The sequence below is a fragment of the Ambystoma mexicanum genome, chromosome 6p (genome assembly GCF_040938575.1).
Source record: "Ambystoma mexicanum isolate Mex_15411 chromosome 6p, UKY_AmexF1_1, whole genome shotgun sequence".
Lineage (NCBI taxonomy): Eukaryota > Metazoa > Chordata > Amphibia > Caudata > Ambystomatidae > Ambystoma > Ambystoma mexicanum.
Genome location: NC_090935.1, coordinates 253,357,714 through 253,382,339, shown reverse-complemented (window position 1 = coordinate 253,382,339; position 24,626 = coordinate 253,357,714). Strand labels below are relative to the sequence as shown.

At 45.9% G+C, this 24,626-nt stretch overlaps 1 protein-coding gene across 2 annotated transcripts in view; it reads left to right on the top strand.

The window, feature by feature from the left end:
• Positions 1 to 14,609, top strand: part of LOC138511358 (tetraspanin-36-like) — a 156,049-nt gene extending 141,440 nt beyond the window's left edge. For both annotated transcript variants that reach the window (XM_069626970.1, XM_069626969.1), the window contains one exon: positions 12,229 to 14,609. In XM_069626970.1, the coding sequence (XP_069483071.1) occupies positions 12,229 to 12,294 (66 nt within the window). In that variant the 3' untranslated portion in view covers positions 12,295 to 14,609. The remainder of the gene's footprint in view (positions 1 to 12,228) is intronic.
• Positions 14,610 to 24,626: the final 10,017 nt, after the last annotated feature.

Here is a 24,626-nt window from a genome sequence, read left to right as displayed (position 1 = left end):
ATTTAAAATGGAAACGTTTGCGCACTCTGCACTGCAGGCCCCTTCCTCCTCCCCCCCCTTCCCCAGCCCAATCCTGCCTCTTCCCTCCCCATGCACCACGATTGGTGTCCTGGCCCATATTTCATTAAAAAAAAAAGGGAAACAAACTCCCGGTGCGTGGCGTCCTCGCCAGCACCTTCACTCCACAACAAAAAGACCTGGCTGAGGTGAGTGTGCCCCCAGATGCCCCACAGCGCTTCCAAACACTGTAAAAGTGTTTAAAATGGAAACGTTTGTCACTCGGTGCTGCATCCCCCTCCTCCTCCCCCCCTTCCCCAGCCCAATCCCGCCTCTTCCCTCCCCCTGCACCACGATTGGTGTCTTGGCCACATATCATGAACCCTCCCAGGGCAGCCCTCTGCCCGGCAGCCCCCGTGGCTAAGGTCCCCAAGGCCAAGGGCGGCTCCAACATTGGCGGCTCCAAGATGTGTCTGCAGGTGTCCGCAGGGGAAGCCAGTGAAGCCAGTAGTCAACAGACACCAACAAAAACTGTGAGTGTGGCATGGGTGGGGAGTGGAGCAAATACTCTACTCCAGAAAACCATTGCCACTCTATTTTACCTCACAATGACATAGAGTGCCATAATATTAGCATGCCCACGCTTAGATAGAATTGTGAACATTAGCCTGCGTCGCATCTAGATGGAATTGTGAATATTGGCATGTCCACACTTAGACAGATAGGTAAATATTAGCATGTCCACACTTAGACAGATTGGTAAATATTAGCATGTCCACACTTAGACAGATTGGTGAATATTAGCACGTCCACACTTGGATAGAATTGTGAACATTAGCCTGCATCACATCTGGATGGAGTTGTGAATGCTGGCACGTCCACACTTGGATAGAATAGTGAATATTGGCATGTCCACGGTTGGATAGAATTGTGAACATTAGCCTGCGTCGCATCTAGATGGAATTGTGAATATTGGCATGTCCACACTTAGATAGAATTGTAAATACTAGCATGTCCACACTTAGAGATAGAATTGTAAATATTAGCATGTTGACACTTAGATAGAGTTGTGGACATTAGCCGGCGATGCATCGAGTTTTTGATTGAAGGATAGCATGCCCACGCCCAGATGAAACTTGAAGGTTAGCATGTGCCACACTTAGAACTGTGAATACCAGCCTGCGCCGCTCCTGGATAGGATTGTGAATGTTAGCACGCCCACACCTAGATAGAACTCTGAACATTGGCCTGCGCCGCTTCTAGATAAGACTGTGAAGGCCAACAAGTGCCACACTTAGAGAAACCTGTGATTGTTAGCATGGTAAAGGTCAGGTAACCCACTAACTAATATAACTTCAAACTCTGCATACTTGTCACTCTCACCTGATTCCCACGGAGGCGCAGGTCTGGCTTCGAGTGCTGATGCTTCTTCAATGGTGAAGCACAGGACACTGAAGATGGACTCTCTGGCTTGCAGGAATATTCCCCTGTGCGTGAAAAGGGAGTATTACCTACTGACGGAATAATGCTCAAGCCTCCCACTCCCTTCCAACCCTCCACGATACCCTTCCACGATTCCCCGTGAAGTCTCACCTTAGGGTCTGGAAGGATGAGTACTCCATCCTGCTTCTGATGCAGGGGCGCGTTGAAACCAGGTTACTTCACTGTATTGAGGTTTGATGGGAGTTCAAATAAGCTTGACTATTCAGGTAAGGCGCTGTAAGAGTTCTGTAGCAAGTTCAAAAGTTCAAGCTTAATAATAATGTTCATTGTCTTATTGCAGAAAACACTAACGCTTATGTCTTTTTCCCCTTAGGGGCCGGGGTTCGGAATGCCGGAGATATGGCGCCGACCCGAAGTGAAACATGCAGTTCCAGTAAATGACAGGTAAGTTCTGGATGAGCGTTCGGGTAATGTCTTTGCATTCGCTCATTCAATGTCTTTGTCTTTTTTCCCCATAAGGGCCGGGGTCCGGAATGCCAGGAAGCGGCAGGACCCGAAATGAAATGGGAATGACCCAACAGGTAAGTCTTAGAAGGAAACTGAGCTTTTCCTATTCCCTTCCTCCTCTCACCTTGTGTTCTTGTCTTTTTCTCTCTAGGCTCTGGGAAGTGGCTGCGGATCCGGATGATCGCTGCAGAAGATGGAGGTGCCCAGGAAAGGTGAGTGAAATGCAGCGCGGCAGCGATCGAAACGAAATGCTTTTAAAAATGTTGTCCTCCCTTTCAGGATAGTCGGTGTGATGTCTCCGTGACGCAGCTTTAGCAGGTAAGGTCTTCTTTCTCTCCAATTCTCTCTTAGCAGGTGACCCAGGATGCTGACAGGTGTGGCTGAAGTCCAGATGCAGGAGCTGACACGGTGAGCGTCCAGCTGCGAGGAGCAGAACAACGCGAAACGTGAGTTGCTGATCGGGCGTGGTTTAAATAGCTTTGGAAGAAGTTCCAGGTATGAATCCTTCCACCGATCAGGTATGTATCCTTCCCCAACCACACCCAGGAGAAAGTAGTCCCACAGGTAAAGTAGTTCCATTCAGGCCTCAAGAGGGCCTGGATGTAGCAGCATGGTCTGCATCAGGTAAGTGCACATTAAAAGACTTGAACACATGTCTAGCTTTATGAGCCTGGCGCCTAAGGCGCCAGGACAGGGGTCCAACATGAGCCTGGCGCCTAGGGCGCCAGGACTGTGTCCAAAGGGCCCCAGCTTGGGCCCGCTGGCACTTCCCTGGGGTGAATGATGCCTGCCTCTGGGGTTGCTTGGTCGGACCTGGCTCCTTGGAGGTAGGCATCATGACAATACTTATCTCACTCAAAAACTCACACAACCATCTCTCGCACCACAAGCCGCACGCACTTCACAACACGGCAACAACACATAAGCCGGAGCAACAGCACACGCGGACTGACACCGATCCAATACCTGCACCAAAGCTCAGTATCTGGTGTATACCGAGCTGAAGCTGCCAACAGAACACCACCCCTCTCACTATCCTACTCCCTCTTCACCTTACTAACCCATCCCACCTTATCGTTATCAGATCCGCCAGAGCGCCTGGGGACCAATTCCGTTGGCGACGGTGCGCGGTACAAATACCTTCAACATTTAACATATAGCCATGTTGGAACCCCGCTCAAGGAGGACTGCCGGGGCATGTGCCCCTTTTGTCCTCCCATAATGGCATTTCTGGTATGGGAGGTGGATGAAGGGCTTGCATGCCATAGAAAAAATGCTGAGTATGAGGTTTGAAAATAAATATATGGGCAAGCCAACAGCACACTGGAGGAATTCTGTCGGAGGACGATCTTGAAATGTGATACATTGGGCCACCCCATGTATAAAACAGACCAGGTTACAAGCACACAGTAGTGTTATGGGTTGCCAGTGATAGGGTCGAAAACAAAAGGATTGAATGCCTATGATAGGTTATTTATAACGTGCCTAATACCCAGAGGTTTCTAAGCGCGGACCTGGGGATCGAACTTATGGTGTTCTGTGTCGTCTTGCTTCCAAAGTGAGCATGTTGCCCCTGAGCTATCCTCCTGAGAACCGAGTGTTCCCTAGTGTACAAGGGAAAAGACAGGAAGAACCATACAATTTTATGGAACTGGTCATCTATCAGTATGAAATAAATGTAGGAATATCACTGTACTGGAAGAACAAAGAAACACCTTTTCATATTGTTGATGTCTGGAAAGTTTGGAAAGTTGACCAATGTCATGCCACACCCTGGTCCAGTTCCGTTCAGAATGACTTTAGTTTGGGAAATATACTCCCATAAAAGTTAATACAAATAGTTCATAGTATTCAAGTCTAAAATGAAATGAGGCCGATGCCGCAAGGGGCCGTGTCTACATCTTGACGCAGTGTGGCTGGCGCGAGTCGTTTAATACCCTGTGGTGCTGCTGTAGCAGCAAAAGCAGAGAGTTTGACACCTCCGGCGCCGAGATCTATCCTGTAGTGTCTGTTGCTGTGAGTTGGGGACGGATAAAGTGTCAGAGCGGCGGGAGTGCACCGTGGGTGCATGCCATGTCAAGGGCGACTCATGGTGGGGGAAAGCGTCCTGCCACATGGTGCACACTCTGCCGTTCCCGCATGTACTGTGTAGCCCAGCTGGAGTGAAAGGGAAGCATCCCCTGACAGTTCGGCTGCAGCCGGAGGGAGCAGGTTGGGTGAGCACCTGTACATACATAGCAAGCGTAGCCGAATACCCCACACCGCCTTCCCGGGTCCTGCATTGTGTTACCTGATTCATGAAGCAACTTTGTTTATTCTGCAGTCCTCCACACATTCCCCTCTCCACTGCCCTCCACCAACCCCACACCTGAAATAGCACACTGGCTCGTTTGTGGATGTATAGGCCGCAGTTGCTTTATTAAGCAGGAGGAGGCTTACAGGTGTTCCTTTACTCGAATTTGGTAGTACTGCTTCAGGATATTTTACTCTGAGCAGTACACCCTTACATTCCCCACTTGTTGGCGAGCAGCATCTGTTGAGCGGAACGGACAGCGTTACTTTTACGCTTTAACTTAGCATGAACTCGAACTTGATGGCGGGCAGCCTCCGTTGTGCACAGCTGACCCTGTCAACCTTCCCACTTTATTACTTGTTAACTTGTACTTTGAACACTCCCCATTTCGGCACCGGCTTTATTTTCAGCCGGTTTCACTTTTACTACTTTCCCAGGTACAGGATTGTTAACCTTTTCACCCCCTGTTGCCTGCCCCCACCCTTGTTCCTCGTTGGCCAGGTGTACGTGCTCTAACTTTCCATTCACCCAACCCGTTCCTAACCCCAGCCCCCAGCTTCCATGTCCCCATCTTATTCCTTGCCACCGGGGTCCTGCCAATCTCTCGCCTCCTCACCCCTCCCTCCCTCCCTAGGTACCTCACCTCTGCCCCTTCCACCTGGTCTCCAGGCCTACTACTCACTCTCCATTACTTGTGTGACTCACCCATAATTGTTCCCCCGTTAGGTTTCTGTTCTCCTTCATTCCCCGTTGCACTTGCCCACTTCCCTTACCCCCATGGCCTGCTCCTCATTCCCCTGGGGTTTGTTCCCCCCCACTCTCCTCCTCTTTTACTCCCCCCTGGTACTCAACCACTAGTTCTTTATCAACTTCCCAAGTAGCTGCGTTGCTTTCCGTACATTTGTCCCCTTACCCCGAGAATCCAGCTGTAAAATTCAAACACAGATTAATACATTCAACAATTTCTAACAATTTGTGTTTTTTAGTCATTTATTTATTTACTTTGTTCGAGTGGGCAGGGGGTTGTTTCTTCCTTCTGAGGGCAGGAACAAGAGGCTGCTTTCCCCCCCCCCCTTTCCCTGCTTATAAGCCCAATCAACAGGGCTGGTCTAGCTCGCCCCTTCCCACATACACCCCTTTTTCACGCCTTGTTGTCCTGTCCCTCCCTTCTTCCTGGGCCTGTGGCCGGCTAGTCTGGAAGGGGTTTCCCCTCCCCACGCCTGCCCTATAGTTGTAGGAGGATGGGGTCCTTGGCCTAAGGGTTGACTGGTGGGGGGGTCAGCTACGTTTGGGTCTGCTTTTAGCCCTCATTTCGTTCGGCGCATCCCTGGGCTGCAGTACTATAGAGAAGCTCAGTGGAACGCCAGGAACCGGAGAGCTGAAGGACTGACAGCGGGGCATGAGCAGGGTTGTTCAAGTGACTTGGCAGGAACGTGGCGGCGTGGTGACCTGCAGCGCTTTGAATTTTCTGAGGTTGACTATCCAGCTGCATGCCCCTAGGCCCGCAGTGTGAACAGTGTGATGTGCTTAGTTCTGTTCGGGGTTCTTCGGGGGTCCGGTACTTAATTAAAAGTCAGTAGGCGGAAAAGCAGGGAAATAGAAAAAAGAATCCTGTCCCAGAGGACTCTAACTTCTTTGCACCCCGTAATGAGCACAGCAGCCAGGAAAAACCAGCATCTCAGGTCCCCGTTATGCCTGCATTAGGCCGGATCGAGCAGTCCATCTCCAGACTGGAGGGCAAGTTTGATAAGCTATCAGAGAGGGCGGCCCAGCTGGAGACAAGATCTTACACACTAGAACAAAGGACCAGCGAGTTAGACAAAGAGTGCTCTCAGACCTTACATCTATCTAGTACAGAGAATCAGTCGGGAGCTGGAGGTGCTGGTAACGTGGCAATGGAAAACAGAATTGAATTGAAAACCTTGAGAACCTTGAGAACACACAGTTAAGGATCATCTGACTCCCAATCGCAGTGGAGGGGTTGGACCCAATAGACTTTGTCACTACTTGGCTGCCAGAGTTGTTGGACCTTGAAGTGGACGAAGACCCTATCTACGTAGACAAATGCTATAGGAGCACACCACTGACCTCCATAGTGAAGCTGCCGTCGGCTGGTGGGCCCACACTCCTAGTCCGGCTAAGCGATGCACGCGATGGAGACAGGATCCGGAGGGCAGCAGCGGCGAAGAAAACCTTAGAGTATCAGGGCCACAAAGTCCACCTCTTTCCAGATCTCTCGCCTGCCACTGAAAAGAGAAGGAAGTCGCTGAACGCAATAAAGAAGGCTTTTTTGGAGTGTCGCGTTAAAAAGCAGGACAGCTCCGACCCGCCAAGCTCAGGGTTTCCTGGAATGTGAAGGAGTTCTGGGATGCGCAAGGTGGTGACAAGCTGCTGAAATCCATCGCTGCAGAAAAGTCACATGGCAAGTGCACCAGATAAGGGTCCTGGGCAAGGAGTGAACTGCCTCGCTTTTTTCATCTCTTGGCACAGTGTGCTTGATGTTGAGAACCATATGTCCTCTTGCTGGTTTGTCATTGCTATCTGCTGGTTAGCTGTTCCCTTAATGTGACCCGTTTTCCCAATCTCAACATATTGTCCTGGGGGGCTGAGTTTTGACCTGTTCCACCCTAGTTGACTTGCCCCAGGGTGCCACCTTAGGAGAGCACTGACCCTTTTTGTTTTTACCACTGAGACCCCACCATTAATTTATGCAGACTATCATGTTGTATCCTTTTATTTACAAAATATTTTAATGTGTCTGTGTTTCCACAATGTCAGAGCTTCCTATGGTTGTTCCCTTGTATTGTTTGTACCATAAACTAAAACTAATAAAATACATTAAAAAAAAAAATAAAAGTGTTTTGGGATTGTTACCAATAGAGAGATGCTGTATACTCTGGGCATCTTCAATACAAGATAAATTCAGTTCTCAAGGAACAGTGTAATTAGCAGCTAATTGTGGAATTCCTAAAAATTTGTCACAGAAGGCATTTTCGATATGATATGATGTTATTTATAACGTGTTTAATGCCCAGTGCTTTCTAAGCGCGGACCCAGGGATCGATGGTGTTGTCTTGCTTCTTAGGCGAGCGTGTTGCCCCTGAGCTATCCTCCCGAGACGATGCCTGGTGATTTCTTTGGGTTTCCATACAGGCCTTGATTTGGCCTTTGCTTGGTAAATTCTTAGCATTAGGTTTACTGGTGGACTTTTAATAGGCTGTGGCAAATTTGGAAAATGCACCTACAAACTGACTACTGACTCAGCTGTTTAATCATGTGGTGTTGAGGATTGAGGCGAGAAGTAACACGAATACCCAAATAATCAGAGTGGCGTGGCCATAGTACTTAACAACACGTATAGAAATGTGTTTGAGTAACAGGTCTTCTCTTTATTACACAAATTGTGGTAAAAAAGCAAATTGTAGCAGATCTAGCAATGTTAACCTCCAAGTCCAATTTATTCATGGCCACTGTGTAGGCACCGACTAGTCTTTACAGAGATTGCAGAGTCTTTGCTAAAAGCACACACTCATCTACATGAGATAAAAGGGGGATACCCAGGCTATTAAATATTAAGATTCTTCAGTAATGTGTCAGACCATTAGTGTATAGATTAAAAAGGGTTCCATGTAATAATGTCCCCGCAAAAATATCGCCATGCAAAAAAAATCGCCTAAAAAAATTGCCGTTTTTTGTGGGGACATTATTACATGGAACATGCGGGGGACACCCCCACAACCCCCAAACCTTTTTTTTTCCTTCATGGTGAGCATGGGACACCCCCGCAACCCCCGCTGCCCCTGTCCCCATATATATGCTTACCCAAATAATAGCGCCACGACTTTTTCCCGTCGATATTATTTACGCCGACCATACATATGGGGATAATATTACCTGATAACTTAAAAAGTATGGATGCCAAGACACAGCCTTGATGTACACCACAAGTTAGCATTTCGGTCAATATGCACTTTAGCTTTAGGAACTAGCATGATAAGTAAATCAGCTGGTATTCCCATCTGGTGCAGACTAAACCACAGTTTCTCATGATTAAAAGAATCCAATGCCATGTTCAAGTACATAAAGGCTACATTGAATAGCTCTTTTTATATATATAAATAGTGATTTAGCCACTACTAGATACAAATTCAGAGACTTGATCCAGTCTACACTTTTTTTGCGCATAGTACTTTAAAGGCTGCTAATAGCACATTGTTATTATGAGGATAAATAAACTACAAGTCCTAGAATGAAAAGAGGTGTTGGTTGAAAAGCAAGGACTGGCTCAAGGGTGCCCACTTTGTAGGTTAGATTGTCACCTTCCAAGTATGTCCTCACTAAAGAATTATGAGGTTTGGTGTTGTGGGAAAATAAGACATACCTACATATTTTGAACTGTGAACTCTATACATGTGTCACAGTTTAATTACGCTCTAAAATATAAACATGTTTCAGACAGCAACCAGGCATTGTTCACCAGGAGTGGCAGGGACTAATGAGAAGTCTGGAGGAGGAACATTGCATATGCAATTACCAGGGGTGTTCTGAAGGTACTGCTTCCGCACCTGACTGAATGCTGGGTATATTGTTTGCAAACGTAAAAACAGAATTCCCAGCGAAGGAGGAGATGAGAAATTTGAAAGGCACACACATAAAACTTCCACAGGATGCAAAACTAAACGTCACACAGTGAGATGCACTGAAATAACGGCACTGGCCTATAGAGAACACAAATATGTGCTGGGAGATGACATCCACATGGCTTCCATAGCTGCTCATCCATGATCCGTACTGTACCATTAAACAGTTGCAAGTTGTGTGTCCCGTTAAATGAACATTGGCAGTGTTTTTTATTTGTCTAGTTGTAGGAAGACATTCATTACAAATCAAGTGGTTAAAGGCACACTTGGTTAAGACAGTTAAGACATTTTTGAATACACCAGGAAATGATTTACAGGTAAGCTATGACACTTTTCAGAAGACTGCTTATAAATAACAATATCGACCTCATAACATCATATAGGTATGGTATGGTCATTTTTATTTGTAAAGCGTCTAATCACAAAGCAAGTGTTTCAAAGCACTCAAGGAGGGAGGGAACAAGGGGCAAAATCATCAGTCATTCAGAGGCCTTGAATTTCTGAATGATACAAGTCTGCACAGGCAGAGTAAGTGCATATGATACAAGTAACAGTGTAGATAACAGCAAATAGGTCTGATGACGATTCTGCAGTTTTGCCAAGTGCATTGAGGCGCCACCATGCAAGGAGGGGAGACAGGGAAGATAGATAGACGATCTTCAAGGCATGGTACGTTCAAATCGTGCAAGTGCACAGACTGTGGAATGCAAGCTGACTGGTGGGGGTGCCAGGCACCTGTGAGACTCTGAGGTACACCCGGCGGCCAGTCAGCAAGCTGTGCGCTAAAGGAGGCAGAGAGGGATAGAACAGAGAGAGAGGTTAGCGGGGTAGATGGAGAGAGAAATAACAGGAGAAGAGGAATGTCTTAAGGAGTTTCCGGAACTTAAGGAGATCAGGCTAGAGACAGAGGGCGGCAGGGAGGCTGTTCCATAGGGAGACCCCTGCAGAGGGTAAAGATCTCCCTCCAAATCTCTGCTTGAGAGAACCGGCTCACATGCAGAAGGTTGGAGGTAGATGAGCAGAGGGCTCTGGAGGGACAGTATTTAGGTAGGCGTTTGTTGCAGATAGGTAGGTCCAAAGCCCCAGAGTGCCTTGTGGACAATGCAGAGGGTCTTGAACTTGATCCTTGAAGCTACGGGAGCCAGTGGAGGGATTTCAATGCCGAAGAGATGCGTTCCCGGGGCTTGAGACCAAGGATAAGTCTCGCGGTTATGTTCTGGATGAGTTGCAGAGGGCGCAAAGAAAAGGCAGGCAGGTTGATAAAGAGGCTGTTGCAGTTGTCCAGCCGTGAGGGAGCCAGAGCTCTGGAGACAGTGAGCCACTAGGGGAAGGTGAGGACAGGAAAAGTACAGCTGAAGAGGTGCAGCTGGTAGTTGGACTTGTGAGTGGAGAGTCCCTCTAGCCGAGGCCCTACCTTATTCGGGATCTTTAGCATTGCCTCCACTCCATATGTCAGTGACGGGAGCACCTTTGATTTGAAATAATTTACCACTGGCAGTATTGAAAAGTGACTGAATTTCCTGTTCAGTGCCGCTGCTTGACTGGCCGGGGTCTTAGTTCTCTCTCGGAGATGATCCACCATTGGGGTTTTGACTGCACTGTTGTTAAACCATGCTCCTAGGTACTTGAACGATTTAACATGTTCAATCAGTGTACAGCCGAGGAAACATTTCAGGTTTTCTTTGTGTTTATTTCTAAGGCATTCGTCTTGATGTCGTTTCGGAGGCTGTCTTAACTGTCGCTGAAGGCCCACTGGAGTTTGGTCTATTAAGACCAAGTCATCCGTGTACAGTAATTGGTTTAGACAGATGCCTCCTATAGTTGGTGGAAAACATCTGAGCAAGGCCTGTGGCTGCTTGATGTCTGCCAGAAAGAAGTTGAACAGGGCCATTGGGTATCCTTGTTTTACTCCTCTTGCAGTTGGAATTTCAGTTTATAAGAGACCCGACCGGTTCAGTCGTACTCTCATGCTGGTCTGGGAGTGCAATGCTATCAGAGGTTCTGAAATGGATTTCGGGCAGTTCTAAGCATCCAGTTTTTTCCACAGGCGTTGTCACTTTACTTGATCGAATGCCTGGACAAGGTCCACAAAATCCACGAAGATCCTTGTTTTGCCCTCCTGCACTCTCCATTTCAGCATACTGAGAAGTCATATTTTTACAGCTGTGCCGATGCCCTTGACAAAACAAATATATTTAACGAGAGGTGTGCTATGATCTTGACGAAACTGCCAACGGCAGAAAACCCAAGCAGTTATTTGAGAACTACCGTGCAATCCGAACTGGTTCCTTTGCTTCAAAACGGTCTAAAGCAAGACATTGATAATCTCTTGCATCAAATTGTGTTACACGAAAGCCACCTATCCATCTACAGGGCTGGTGGCCACTGCTGCTCTTTTAAGGCAGCAGGAATCTGCAAAGCAAACCCGTGGAAGTCAGTGCAAACTCACACAACACGAATACGTGCATTCTGATACAGAGCAGAAACTCAATTCAAAAACAATACTTTAGAACATGGTTTTGCTAAATAATGTTTGTAACTGTTACTATTTACTATTTTTGCTCTTGTTTTCTCCTGCAAACAAAATGTCTTCCTCCGTGTGCCCACACCAGTGCGCACCACCATACCGACCAAGGCAATCTCCTTTACCATTTTCAGTATTCGTCCTCCAATCTGAACCGTCCAAGCTCTTCAGTTTAAGACATAATTTCCTTCGTACAATTGTGAACAGCAATCCAAACAGCCACAAACGCCCCGCACATACACACACCCACCAGACCTCAACCAATCTCCGACCGCCAATGATACACTTCCCACCCTCTATCTATGCACATAACCATGCTTCATACCCCCAACCAAAACACAAACACCTCTGCTCTGTCCAGCACCGCCCCATACAATTGCCCCAGATCCACACATGGCAGATGTGACCACTCTCTCACAGAAATCCACAATCTCCCAGAGCCCCCAGCACTCCAAGGCGTCGCTGCCAACTGGAGCCTACTTTGTCTCTCATATGGGGTCAAACTGGCAAAACAATATCAATGGTAAGATTTTGGTAGCTCTAGCTGCTAACCTCATTCTGCCATCTTGTACGTTGTGATTACTGCTTTATCTTCTTTCAGCATCTTGACTCATTTATCAAATCTAGAATGCATTACCGCATTCTGTGATTATTACTTCAAGAGGATTGTGTTGGCATGGAATGTGTGCCGCAAGCTTTTTAGACTATGCCTATATTAGCCTTGTAAATAAAGTAACATGCAAATAGTTTGATATATTTCACACAGGTTTGCTGTACTTGAAGATCCACCTCTCAATAATTGATTATTTTATTTATTTTTGCAGGTTTTTGGAAAATTGAGTGTTGCACAAATCAGGAACCGTGACTATAATTATGTGCGTCTACACTAACACCTGCTCTGCTCAAAGGACCTCATCACTGGTATCTGTGGAGACGGAGCAGAATACCTACCCACGGTGGCACAGTTCCCGCGCACCCCCTAATGCCGCAAGACCTTTTCCCTTTTGCAGCAAGGACATATTACACTGGTGTTCCCAGTTAGATAGACACTGTGTTTTATATATATATTGCCTTGTTATGTGCAACAAGCAATGCCAGGGATAAGCTGATCCATGAACATGTTTATAAGAATAGAACGATGCATACATAGATCCTGTGTAGGCCTCATACCCCTTGTGAGTGCTGAGGCCTAATATCCTTTAATCCGAGAGGTTGTTTTTTTCACCAGCACTAATAATGTTTTATGGTTAATGTAATGTAGAGTTATTTTCTTAAGTGCAACTTCTGCCTCCTTTGGCGACTTCATGGCAGTAGGTAGAGTTGAAATACTCGGCAGGTTAAAAACAAGGTGCCCATTTTTACTGAGCACCCCTGGCGCACTTTTGGACCCCCACGTCCTAAGATAACAGAAAATGGAGTGAAACAGTGGCAGTAAGACAGAGTAAATGTGAGTACTGTTTATTAAACCAGACTGTTATCCACCATTTCGGAAGACATGCCTACACCAACAAATTCATGCCACTAAAAGAAAATTAAGTTAAAGAACAACACATTGATGAACTATGTGCAAAAGTAGTTTGGGAGTGAAATACGTTTAATAATCTAAAATTGTAACGTCCATTGTATTAATGTTTTTCTGCTAATTTGGGGTCATTTTCCAAGTTTTTTTGAATGAATATATTTAAACTTTTGCCTTCCCTTAGATGTCCCACCAGCTGCACTCCCACCTCTGGACGGTAAATTCTTCCTCCCAGGACGTTTTTCAAAGAAAGCTGTTTGAGCAAATGCAATGAGGGTGGGACTTCTTCAGCAAGAGTCAGGGGCAGATTGAGCTCTGATCTAGAGATGATTCAAGTTCAGGTGATGGGCAGGTGGACTACACAAGTAACACTATAGAGCGCAGCATGGTTTTCAGGTGAAGGGTACTAAATTCTGAAGCTCAGTTTGCTCTCTCATATGTTGGTTCAGATGCATAGACTGCTCTCGATGACCTCTTACGCAACCTCATCTTCAGTTACCTCCACGGCACCCTTCAAATATTTCTTTTAGTCCCTTTAAACGCAAACTCCTGGGGCTGTTTTGTATATTCCTGGAAGGCTGAAGATCCGCTTTAAAGTCTGCTGCATTGCTGGCCATGGAAACCACCATGCAACTTAGTTTGGGATAACCCCATTGTTCCTGAGAAGCAATGAGCCTGTGTATTCCGAAGGGTGGGCTCATGATGGGCTTAGGCGGTATCCCCACATCTGCCTGGAGGGTCCCAGAAGCGTAAGGGCTTAGAGGTTCTGCGCCACAAAGCTCAGTTGCTGGGATGGTACTCAGTGATTTCATTGCACGATGTTCGCCATACACATTTTAAGTGCAGAATATTCTTCGCCCAAGAAATTCACCTGTAATATATAGTCTAAAAGAAGTTATAGATAGTAAGGTTAGGAAAAGGGATCATGTTTGCAAGGGGCATGAAGTTGGTTTGGCGGTTATTGGGGGGAGGGTTAGGAAGGGTTTCCCCCACATTATGCTACTGCTCTGAATTTAAAAATGATGAAAATACTTAAAAACAAAACATTTGGGGATGAAAAGACCAGTGGTAAGAACACATGGAACTGCACAGATCCAGAACCAAGTTCCTAAGAAGTTCTATGCCACCCTCTCTGGAGCTTTATGAATAACAGTACAGCCTTGTAAGGTCTGTCTACTAGGTATTGCTGCAAAGAGTTGGTCTGGCCTAAGGGATGCAGTCATTTGCTGTCAAGAAGCGTAGTGTATTAGTGAGGAAGTCGATAATTAAGAAAAACAAGATCAACTGTTTTGGTCCATAAAATGTTAATCTGCTCGAGTAATAATAGGAGTTGGAAGGTAAGACTCCAACCCTTGAAAGCAAAGGTTTTAGGGCCAGGAGGGGTTGCAGTTACCTGCGTGTGTGCTCCATGCCACTGATGTAGGTAAACCAGGCAAGGTTCGGTAAAGCTGTGCTTCATGATTACAGGTCTGTGACTGAAGGCTGCTACTTCCTGCTAGATGCAAAATGTTGTTCAAGTCAAAACTGGAAACCCTATCTTTCCATATTAGTCTACACTCATTCACATTCCAAAGCAGAACTGTTTCATTGCACTTGTAACTAGGGGTGTCGACTTGTAACTGTATCTATAACCTCTGGCATGTATGTTTAAATGAATGTGTCTTCAATAAAATTACATTACATACATGTCCTATTTCTGTGAGTCTTATAGAAGAACGCATCAGCCTAAAACTTTAATTTCGGATCAACCAAAATACGAACTGCAACAATAAGCTTCATGCTACCACTAAACAGCCTACTAACGCTACTATTTGGGAAGAGGGTGAAGAAAGATTGGCACACTACAGAGGCCATTTTGGATGAGCTCCCTTGACTTCAACAGCCAGTTAGGTTTTTCCGTTTATTACCAGTTTATACACGCTGTTCTACGGCCAATTACTCTCCTCGCTGGACAGACAATTATAGCCCGCCCCAGCCTTAAAGTTCTGCTGTGTCTAGGACTCTCTTACGGTATTACATACACCGCAAGCCATATTTTATATATATGTGTGTACATTTGTGCTTACATAAATGTATGTGTGTGTATATATGTGTGTGTGTATTTAAGTATATGGGTATATGCATTTGTGTTTTTACAGATGCATATGAATCTTTAACGTAACCCCCGGAATGACCTGTGGCACGTGTTAAGCACAACATTAGCACCACTGGGTTACCAAATGAGTAACCCGGGGTGTTTAAAAAAAAGAAGCATTTTCACTCATTGAACGAAATGTCGCGCGCGTCCCGTTCAATGACGTAAAATGCTTTGCCATGATGGCCGCCATGGCAGTAGAAGGCGGGGCTCCATACAGAGCCCCTCATCTATTACCATGGTGGCTGGAAAAGGAAGAGGCAGGGAAGATGGTGGGTTGCGGAGCCAGCCATTAGGCAGCTTGGAACGTGGGCTAGATCAGGAGTATCACCGTGTGTTTCAAGCCACCCAATTGGCCGGCTCCCACCCGCAGGGTGCTAAATATTTTTAGTTCAGGGATTGGGTGGAGCTTGTTCACCCTCAAGCTGGGAGCAGGCCTGTCTCCTTAGGCCTTCCAAAAATGGGCACTCGCATTGGCCGTTACTGAACATTTCCCTATCAGGACACCTTCTGCAAGTTAACTGCAACTCAGGATGGTCATGGGGGTCAAATACTTCAGGCAGCTCCTCTTCCTCGTCAGGCTCAGGAGCTTGGCCACTGCCTCCACCTCAGTGTTAGGTGAGTTGGGGGGAATATCCTCTTTCCCTCTTTTTTGCTTTTTGACTCCTTTAGCCTTGGGGTTCCCCTTTGGCTTTGGCTCAGCGTTGGACTTGGCCAACACAGCCTTAGTTTGAGAGCTAGTGCACAGTCTCTCTGCTGTATATCCCACAAGCCCTAAGTCTCTGAGATCATTTCCCAGCAGCACTCTTCCAGGGACTTGCCTCGGAACACTCACAAGCATCCTTACTACTCCACCATTCACAGCTAGAGTTACAGGCATAACTGGAAACATGAGAGGGGGTATATCAGCCAACGTAGTGGGCATCAGAGGAACTCTGGAAAGCTGGAATCCACTACAGTTCTGCTGGCCCCAGTGTCCCTGATGGCACAGGTGTCTACACCATCTACCAAGACACTATCCTTAAAGTAATTCTTAGTATTGTCAGGGATGGAGGCATATGCCGCAGCTACTCTTGGTTCCCAGGATCCCAGGGTAACTAAAACTACTTTAGACTCTATCCCACTGGGGAAGGAATAACAAGAGAAGGATGCCCCTGTGAGTATCTCTTCCTCCTCATGGTGGAAGGCCATATTCACAGAGTGGACCTCCAAGGTGTTGACCTTACATCTGGGGGCCCCCTTCACATGGTCACTTGCTCCACAAGCCACACAAGATCCACTGTGTCTTGGGACATAGGGAGGATACGCATAACCAGAGTTGTGCTTGGGATGATTAGTCCCACTATCCTGTACATGGTCAAGTGACTTAAACTTTTAAAACTTTTTATGGCCCTATTGGGATGAAGATTTTTCAATTGAACCACCCTCTTTCTCTTTTTGCTTCATTCCCTGTTCCTGCATTCTAGAAGCAGGCTTGTCCTTATGGAAAACCCTGTGGGATACCCATACATCTATTGAAGTGGATCTATCTCCTTAGAGTCAGACAAATGCAGCATACGTTCAGGGGAACATGATGCAAAAATAGGTTCCAGCATGACCAAATGAATTGTGCATTCAAATGTGGTAACATTATAAACTCCCACCCAACCAGTCAGGTTTTTCAAAGATTCTGTTACATATGTGACCCAAATACCACTTTCTCTTTTCTTGTACTCCCTGAATCTTTTCAAATATTGGGTAGGAGTCTTCCCAAACTTCGAGATAAGGTTTTGCTTCATTTTTGCAAACTCCTTTCTCTCAGTTCTTGACATTTCCACAATGACACTACAGCCCGGTTTTCTCTCAGCCTAAGCTTTTGTCTCTTGAGATCTAACACAGCCGCAGCCTCATAGTAAATAAAGGACACATGGGATTCAACAACATCCTCATCCTCTCTCTCTATGTGGGCAGCAACAGCCACATCATGACTGTTACTGGGAGCAGCCCCAGCACCTTCTGCACTATCAAAAGAGGGAAGAGGTAACATCCTGCTTTCCTGCCAATCAATCATCTTTTGGATTAGCTCACCCTTTGTGCCAGAGGTAGTGATGTCTCTTTCTGCACATAGGCTTCTCTTTGAATACCCTCTGCCTACAGAGAGCTGCCTCAGCAAGGGGTCGGTTATAGCTCCTTTGAACTTCTCTCTGGTCACCCTGTCAGGTCTTCAGAGATCGATTGCAAAGCAGGGCTCTATCGGGACAACAGCGGGTGCAGGGTGACAAATCTTCTCTGCACAGTTCCGAATAGTCCTTGGTTCTGCTTTGTCTCTCTGGATACTTGGCTCTGTGTATAGGTTGATTCGAACCTATGGGTGATCTGCAGTTCTGCGCTCAGGCCCCCACCTCATATCCCAAAGTCCAGTGAGTGCTTGCACACAGCTGGCCAATGAGGAGATCCGCCCCACTCATGCATTCCAGCAGTGGCCCAATCAAGGACCACTGTGGCTCTCATGCGCATCCTTAGCACCTGTGCACTTTGAAGCATAACCAAGGAGGGGATTTCGTAGTCCAGACGGCCTTCTTCAAACTTGCCAAGATTGACCGTGGAGTGATTTAAGTGCGCTATGTAATCATACCACTTACCGGTGCCCCTAGTTCATCCGAACTCTTTTTACGCACTAAAGATCTCTGGTGGACCTTGCTTTGGCTTGGGTGGCCTCCGCTTCCTATAGCCATCTGAAAGTTGGGGATAGCTTAGTTCTCTGCAGCAGACCCTCCTCTGACTCTCGGATCAGAAATTTCCACACTTCAGTGTCCTCTTCTAACCTTTGCTCCCCCTTGAAGTTTGTACTTTGTTGCTTTACGCACCGACAAGCGCTTTTACGCACATACATAACATTGAGCACAATCTTCGTAGGGATGGACTTCGTAAGTTAGGGGTATCCATTTCTGGCCATTGTGATAAGGCTTGTTTACTTTCCCTTCTTACAGGTTTTGGCTGGAATCTGGACTATACTGCATTGATTGAAAAGTGACTATATATTTTACATAGTGTGTTTAAGTAGTATTATTACTGTGTTTTCCATTATTCACTTGTGTTTGTTCTGGGCCTAATAAATTGTGTAATTTTGATATACTACTATCTAAGGCTAATTCTTGTCACTCTACTGTGTGTGCTCATCCAAGATCTCATATCACTCCCACTACTCCTGAGACTTGACTGCTCTCCCAGCTACCCTGAATTGTCCTGGCTAACTTCACAGAAGTGTTCCCTGTTTCATTGACAAGGGCGGCCTCCTGAACATCTGTTCACCAGAGCAGTGTTCCGAAATCCATTCTAACAGGGGGTACATATCAGAAATACCTAGCTAGTGCACTACATTTTTGCTACATCGCCTAAAATGGACCACCCGACATCATCTCTCATGGCGTGGCTTAGCAGGCATGGTTCTTGTAGGACTGGGTTTATCACTTCCCCACCTTTTCTTTGTGTGTTTCCTGCATTCTTGCATGCTTGGTAAATCCAGATTTTGCTATGTTTTTCCAGGATGGGACATTCAAAAAATGTTATCTGGAGAAGAAACCTCCACACTTCGAGGGCCTGCTTAAACACCTTTCGAGTACATCTTGCAACCACACGCTGTCTAATTCTAGTATCATGCAATCAATGTACTAGACCTGCCTTTACTGGAAATACGCTCGGCAGCATGGGTTGGGTTTGGTCCCTTATTTACTGATCAACACTTGTTTGAATCATTACCAATGCTTAGACAAGATCCCCCATAACCACAATCAAACACTACCCTTAATTCCCTTTGTACCTCTCCAATGGGTAGTCTGTTCATTTCTATTCTACTCCCACTTCTTTTATCCACACACCTTTTTCTTTCTCCCTCCAGAGACCACGGTCTACATACCGCAGCCTTGTTGGTAGGGGAACAAAAGGCCACTTTCTAGACAATTCCTGGTGCTGTAAACCCACTAAGGTGGTGATGGGCACAGTATACATACATATCAGCACCAGGAGATTATGGGATTTCAGAGGAAATATATGTAGGATACAAAGTTCAATCAGTGTGGCCTTCATGCACGACACATCGGCCTTCAGCCCAGTTCAACCGATCGAGGCTCTTAGCTGTCCTAAAGGACCTGATGACTCCCTCCATTCCCTTTGGATAGTACCACTACCAAACTCCAACACCAAAAGTAGAGTAGTATTTGGTATTGGAGGGGAGTGTAATTAACATTTCCAGTCCAGTAGAGTAGACAGGGTTGTGTGCTGGTGCCCTTTTTTTTTCAACCTTTACACAATCTCACTGCAGGTGAAATCGGTGAGAAGCATCAGTACCCTTGTTGACCTACGCTGATGATCGCTCTGATGGCAAGAGCGACACAATCACTCTCCTTTTGAATGGCCTTTAAATTAGGGATTGTGTTAGAAAGATTCATTGGTTGAAATGTATTGGAGACCCACTTTTCTTTATCAATTGTTCTAAGTGGTTTGTTACCAGAAACTATATTAAGAAATGGATATGCAGAGGTTATTCATTGCGTAGGGGAGCCAAGCAAAGTAAAGAGAGCAACAGAAAACATTTCGAGAGCACATTGCATTGCTCTGTTAGACAGCCTTGGATCTCCAAACACTCCTGAGAAAGTAGTTATTCCATTTTAGATTTAACTCAGCGACAGTACGGTTGCAGAAACGAGATACTAATAGCCTATGACCATTCTGTTCCCAGTTTCAGGAAACAATGATGCACTGCAATTTTGCACTAAATACTAACTTATTCATCAATTCATGATTTTCCCTATTTTAAAATCTTGATGGTTTTGGGAATGCTGACCTGCTCCTTTATATCTCAAACTCATGTTATGGGATGTTACAGGGCTTTTATACTCTGCTAAACCACCACCGTAGCAGTCTCAGCTGGCTTGTCTGGAAAAATGTGGTATATTGTGTCCTCATCCAGGGTAGCCAGACCTAAGTCTGTTGAACAAAAAGAATGATAAAGAGGAGGAAGAATGACGGGCCATGCGTGGGGATGCATGTGGATCCTTTGGAGGAGCCATGTGACAAGGATAAATATATATGTACATTCATTCCGTGGAAAACACCTCGCTTAAGAGAGAGTTAAGATGATCAGGTTTAACGCAACAAAACCCCTGAAATTTAGCTCTCGCCTTTCATGCAAGTCCACCTAAACTTTGTGGCCCCAATGCGCAGCGTATGACCTTAATGATGACATCACTAAATACATCATACATGCCATGACTGATGGCAGTACTAATGACATCATACATGAGATCACTGGTTTGATTCCTTACATTTTGAAATATATGTGCATATTTCATACTTGCATAGTTCATTGTAGTGCCTTGTTTATTTAAATGTAACGTACGGTATACAATTAGAAGTACATGTAGACATTATTACAAAGAAGAATAGTACAAAAGCATGTATGTACTTTGAAAGGAAATCTGTTTATTTATTTATACAAATTAATAATTTATTTTGAAGAGAAATCACTTAAACTATTAGCAATGCAATTACTATGTCTATAACTAAATATTTACTTTCTAATCTTCATTTCTTTTCCATAAATGTAATTATGTAGCATAAGTAACTGGTTTTTTTGTATGTTAACAAAACTTCGAATTGGTAGATTCTGTGCTATGATAATGCACACGGGCATGTATTTTCTTTTATATGCATTTATTTATTCATTTTTTGCATTTGTATAGCGTGCGCAAGCCCTCAGGCATCAGGGCGCTGAGGAGAACAGGTTACATGAGGCCACTTAGGCACAGAAGGCGGTTGGTTGCATTGATGCAGTGGTTACATTGTTGCATATAGTCATAAAAAATACAAACAATGCATACATATTGCTGCAAGGGTCTGAAAATGGTGGAAGGCCAAAGTCATTTGAGTTAATTGAAGAGACAGGATTTGAGGCCTTTACAGAAAGCCCAGGATGAGCCTTCTGATCTGAGATTGAGTGGAAGGAAGTTCCATTGATTGGCTGCAATGACTGGGAAACTTGAGCCACCTGCTTTGGCACGCTTGAAGGTGGACTGAACTAGTCTATGTGCATAGGGGGTTGGATGGGCCAGGTTGATTGCGGTTTGGAAAATATTTGAGACAGGTAGGGTGGCGCTGTTTTGGAGATGCATCTGGAGGTAATTGTTAGGATCTTGAAGAGAATTCTTTCCCGGATATTGAGCCATTGTACCTTCCTGCGGCCAGTTGATATGTGTTCGGTTTTGGGGAGGTTGAGGGCAGCTTATAGAGTATTATTTTTTATGACTTGCAGTTTTTTTAGATTGTGGTATGAGGTGCCACCACGGCACGAGCGATCGTCGAGCAGCTATTTGGCGACAGTAAGTGTCTTGAGGAGTTAAGGTGTTTAGTGGTGTATGCAGCTGAAGAGGCGATGGCGTTGCCTTTTCTGGGAAGTGTAAGAGAGGCATCTAGATAGACTCCCAGGGTGTTTACTGAGGGTGGGACTGGGATAGGGATACCATCAATAATGAAGGTGGGGTATTTAGGGTTCAATGTGTTCAGAGCTGTTGGATGTCCTATGATAAGGAGTTCTGTTTTGTCATCGTTCAAGCAGAGGCCGTGGGAGGTCATCCATGCTTGAATGATGGTGAAGGTTGAGTTTAGAGTGGCAGCATCTTCTAAGTAGGTGCCGGTGAGGGAGAGGAGAATATGGGTATCATCTGGAAGGGGGTCGAAGAGGGGCTTTGTGAAAATGTTGTAGAGTGTGGAGGAAACACATTAGCCTTGGGGGACTTTGCAGTTGATTGGTGAAGGTGTTGGGCTAGCATTCTCAGAGAAGACTTTAATTCTTCTACCTTCTAAGAAGGAGGCTATCCATGCTGTTGCTTCTGGTGATAAGGAAGCTGCTTGGGTAAGCTGTCGGCAGAGTATGCTGAGGTCAACTAAGTCAAACGCTGCTGACAGGTCTAGTAGCAACAAGAGGGCACGTTTTCCCTTATCCCTGAGGCCATCTATCTGATTTTTTAAATCAAGGAGGGCAGATTCAGTTCTGTGCCCACGACGGAAACCGGTTTGGCTGATTCCGAGTATCTGATATCTTTCTAGGTGTCGCTGTATTTGGACGTATGCTGCTCTGCCAAGTATTTTTAACAGGAAGGGGATGGTTGTGATGGGGCAGTTGTTATTGGGGGATGTTGGATTAAGGGTCGTTTTTTTAGGAGCAGTAAGACCCATGTTGCTTTGAGGCTTGCAGGTACCACACTTGAGGTGAAGGAGGAACTTATAACTGCAGTGATAAACGGGGCCAAGGTTTCAGCGCAGTCTTTGATCAGGGGGGCTGAGCGTATGTTGCCTTTGCATTTAGATGGTTTAAGGCTTTTCAGGATGTTTAGGGTGTCTTGGTCGGAGATGGTATTGAATTTGAATAGCAGTGTGGTGGGGTATTGTGAGGGGCAGAGGGGATATCCACGGGCCGGTGTTGGTCAAGGTGGGTTGTTTGGAGTGGTTCAGGGTGTTTTGTTTGGGGATGATTTTGTTTTGGAGCAATCTGATTTTGTTTAACATGGCGCTCTGGATGCTGTTGCATAATGCATGATCTTTGGAGAGCGGGAATGGCGGGAGACTGAGGCCTTAAGTTCCTCGAGGATGGAGAGTCATTCTCTGGTATTGGAGGTCACGTTGGCTATTCTGGAGTTGAACGTATTGACTTTGGGCCTCATTACCCGGTAGGCGGTGAGCCATGGCGCTATTAGCGTCGACCATCAAATGAAAATAAGGCAGTCATTGTGGCTTTGGGTCAAAATAAAGGGACTATACTAAGAAAAACCTATTGCCAAGTCCTTATGCTAAATACAAAAAGAAGTGTGGGATAGAAGTTTCAATAAAGAAAGAAGTGTTCTTAAATAATATGTCTGGATACAGTCGTATGGGTTTTCCTTCCCCACGTTTTGAACGTGGGATAGGTGGAAACTCTGAGCACAGCACACACTCAAGCTTTCCCCAGCACAAGCTGACAGTTCCATTGCAGCTATCAGTTTCTCCAATGGCTTAAATGTCTCTTACCAATAAAAAGTCTCTTGCCCTTGAGGGCCTGATAGTGCAACAAACAAATACACAGTTCTGTTCTACAAATGTTTTGGGTGACGGTTTCACCCTTAGGTCCTCCTCTTCTGGGCGCTGACCCCTCTGCCACTACTTTGGGTGATGGCTTCACCCTGTGTTCCCAATCTTCTGGGCACTGACCCCTCAGACACTACCTTGGGTGATGGCTTCACCCCTGGATCCCCTCATCTGGGCGTTGACCCATCAGAGTCTTACTCAACTACTTCTACAACTGCTTCTGGGTGACGGTTTCACCCCAAGGTCTCCCTCTTCTGAGCGCAGAACTTCCAGACACTTTGGGTGATAACCTTTCACTCCAGGATCTCCCTCGGCCTGGCTCAGACCCCAAATGACAATCGGGATTCACTCCCCTTGCTTTTCCACAATGCAGAATTCACTTCCCTTGCTTTCTCACAATGAAGGATTCACTTCCCTTGCTTTCTCACAATGAAGGATTCACTTCCCTTGCTTTCTCTCGATGCAGGATTCACCTCCTTTGCTTTCTCACAATGCGGGATTCACTTCCCTTGCTTTCTCTCGATGCGGGATTCGCCTCTCTTGCTTTCTCACAATGCAGGATTCACTTCCCTTTTACTTCTTAACTGTTTGTAGATCAAAGTCTTTCGATTCTATAGGGATTTTGCTAGACCTACTGTATGACCACTTGGCCCTCTTTTGGCGGCTCTCCTACGACCTTCTGGTTTCTGCAGTGTTACTCAGCATGGGATTGACCAGTGTCTCTCGAGTTAGCACCCACATGGTGCTGGTTCCCTCTGTAGCTGATTTTCCCTTTTATAATTTACAGTTCTTTGAACTTCCTCCAAATGGCTACTTTGCGACTTTCATTTAACACAGTTTGGTTCTTATCGGCTTTCCCTTCGACTCACCGGCTGTGATGAGTCGCTTGGCTTTTCTTGTATCCAGAGTCAAGGCCGGTACCACGGTAGCAGGAGTTTCCCTCACTCCTGCTTATTAGCCTAGGTACGCTCTGTGTACTGTTGGCATCTGCTGCAACACACTTGGGCTATTTTCCTCGGTCTTACGATTCCTCCTGCTGAGATTTTGCAGATCTGCATCGAAAGGGCAAGGTCGTGTCTTTCCTTGTTGGCTTCTCGATATTCATTGCCTTTCTCCTCCTCTTGAACTGCCGAGCCTGGATATCTGTTTCAACGTGCAGTCTGCCTTGCTGGTACTGTGCTCTTTTCCTCCACCTTTTATCCCTGTGGGGGAAAGGAAGGGCTGTCAGGTGTGTGTGATTTTGGTCAATTCCCTGACTTTGCTGACTCTGGTATTGGGACACGCCAGGTGAACAGCTCTGATGTTAGTCTGTTGTCTTTTGTGTTGTGCAAAAGTGTTCGTGTGAGGATGGGGGGGCAGTGTTTTTGAATGTCCTACAGAAGAGGATGGGGAAAAGGTGCGCAGAAAAGGGGGATACCGCGTCTCACCCATCAGTGTCCCATTTCTGCTCTCGAGGACCCCCCATCCAATAG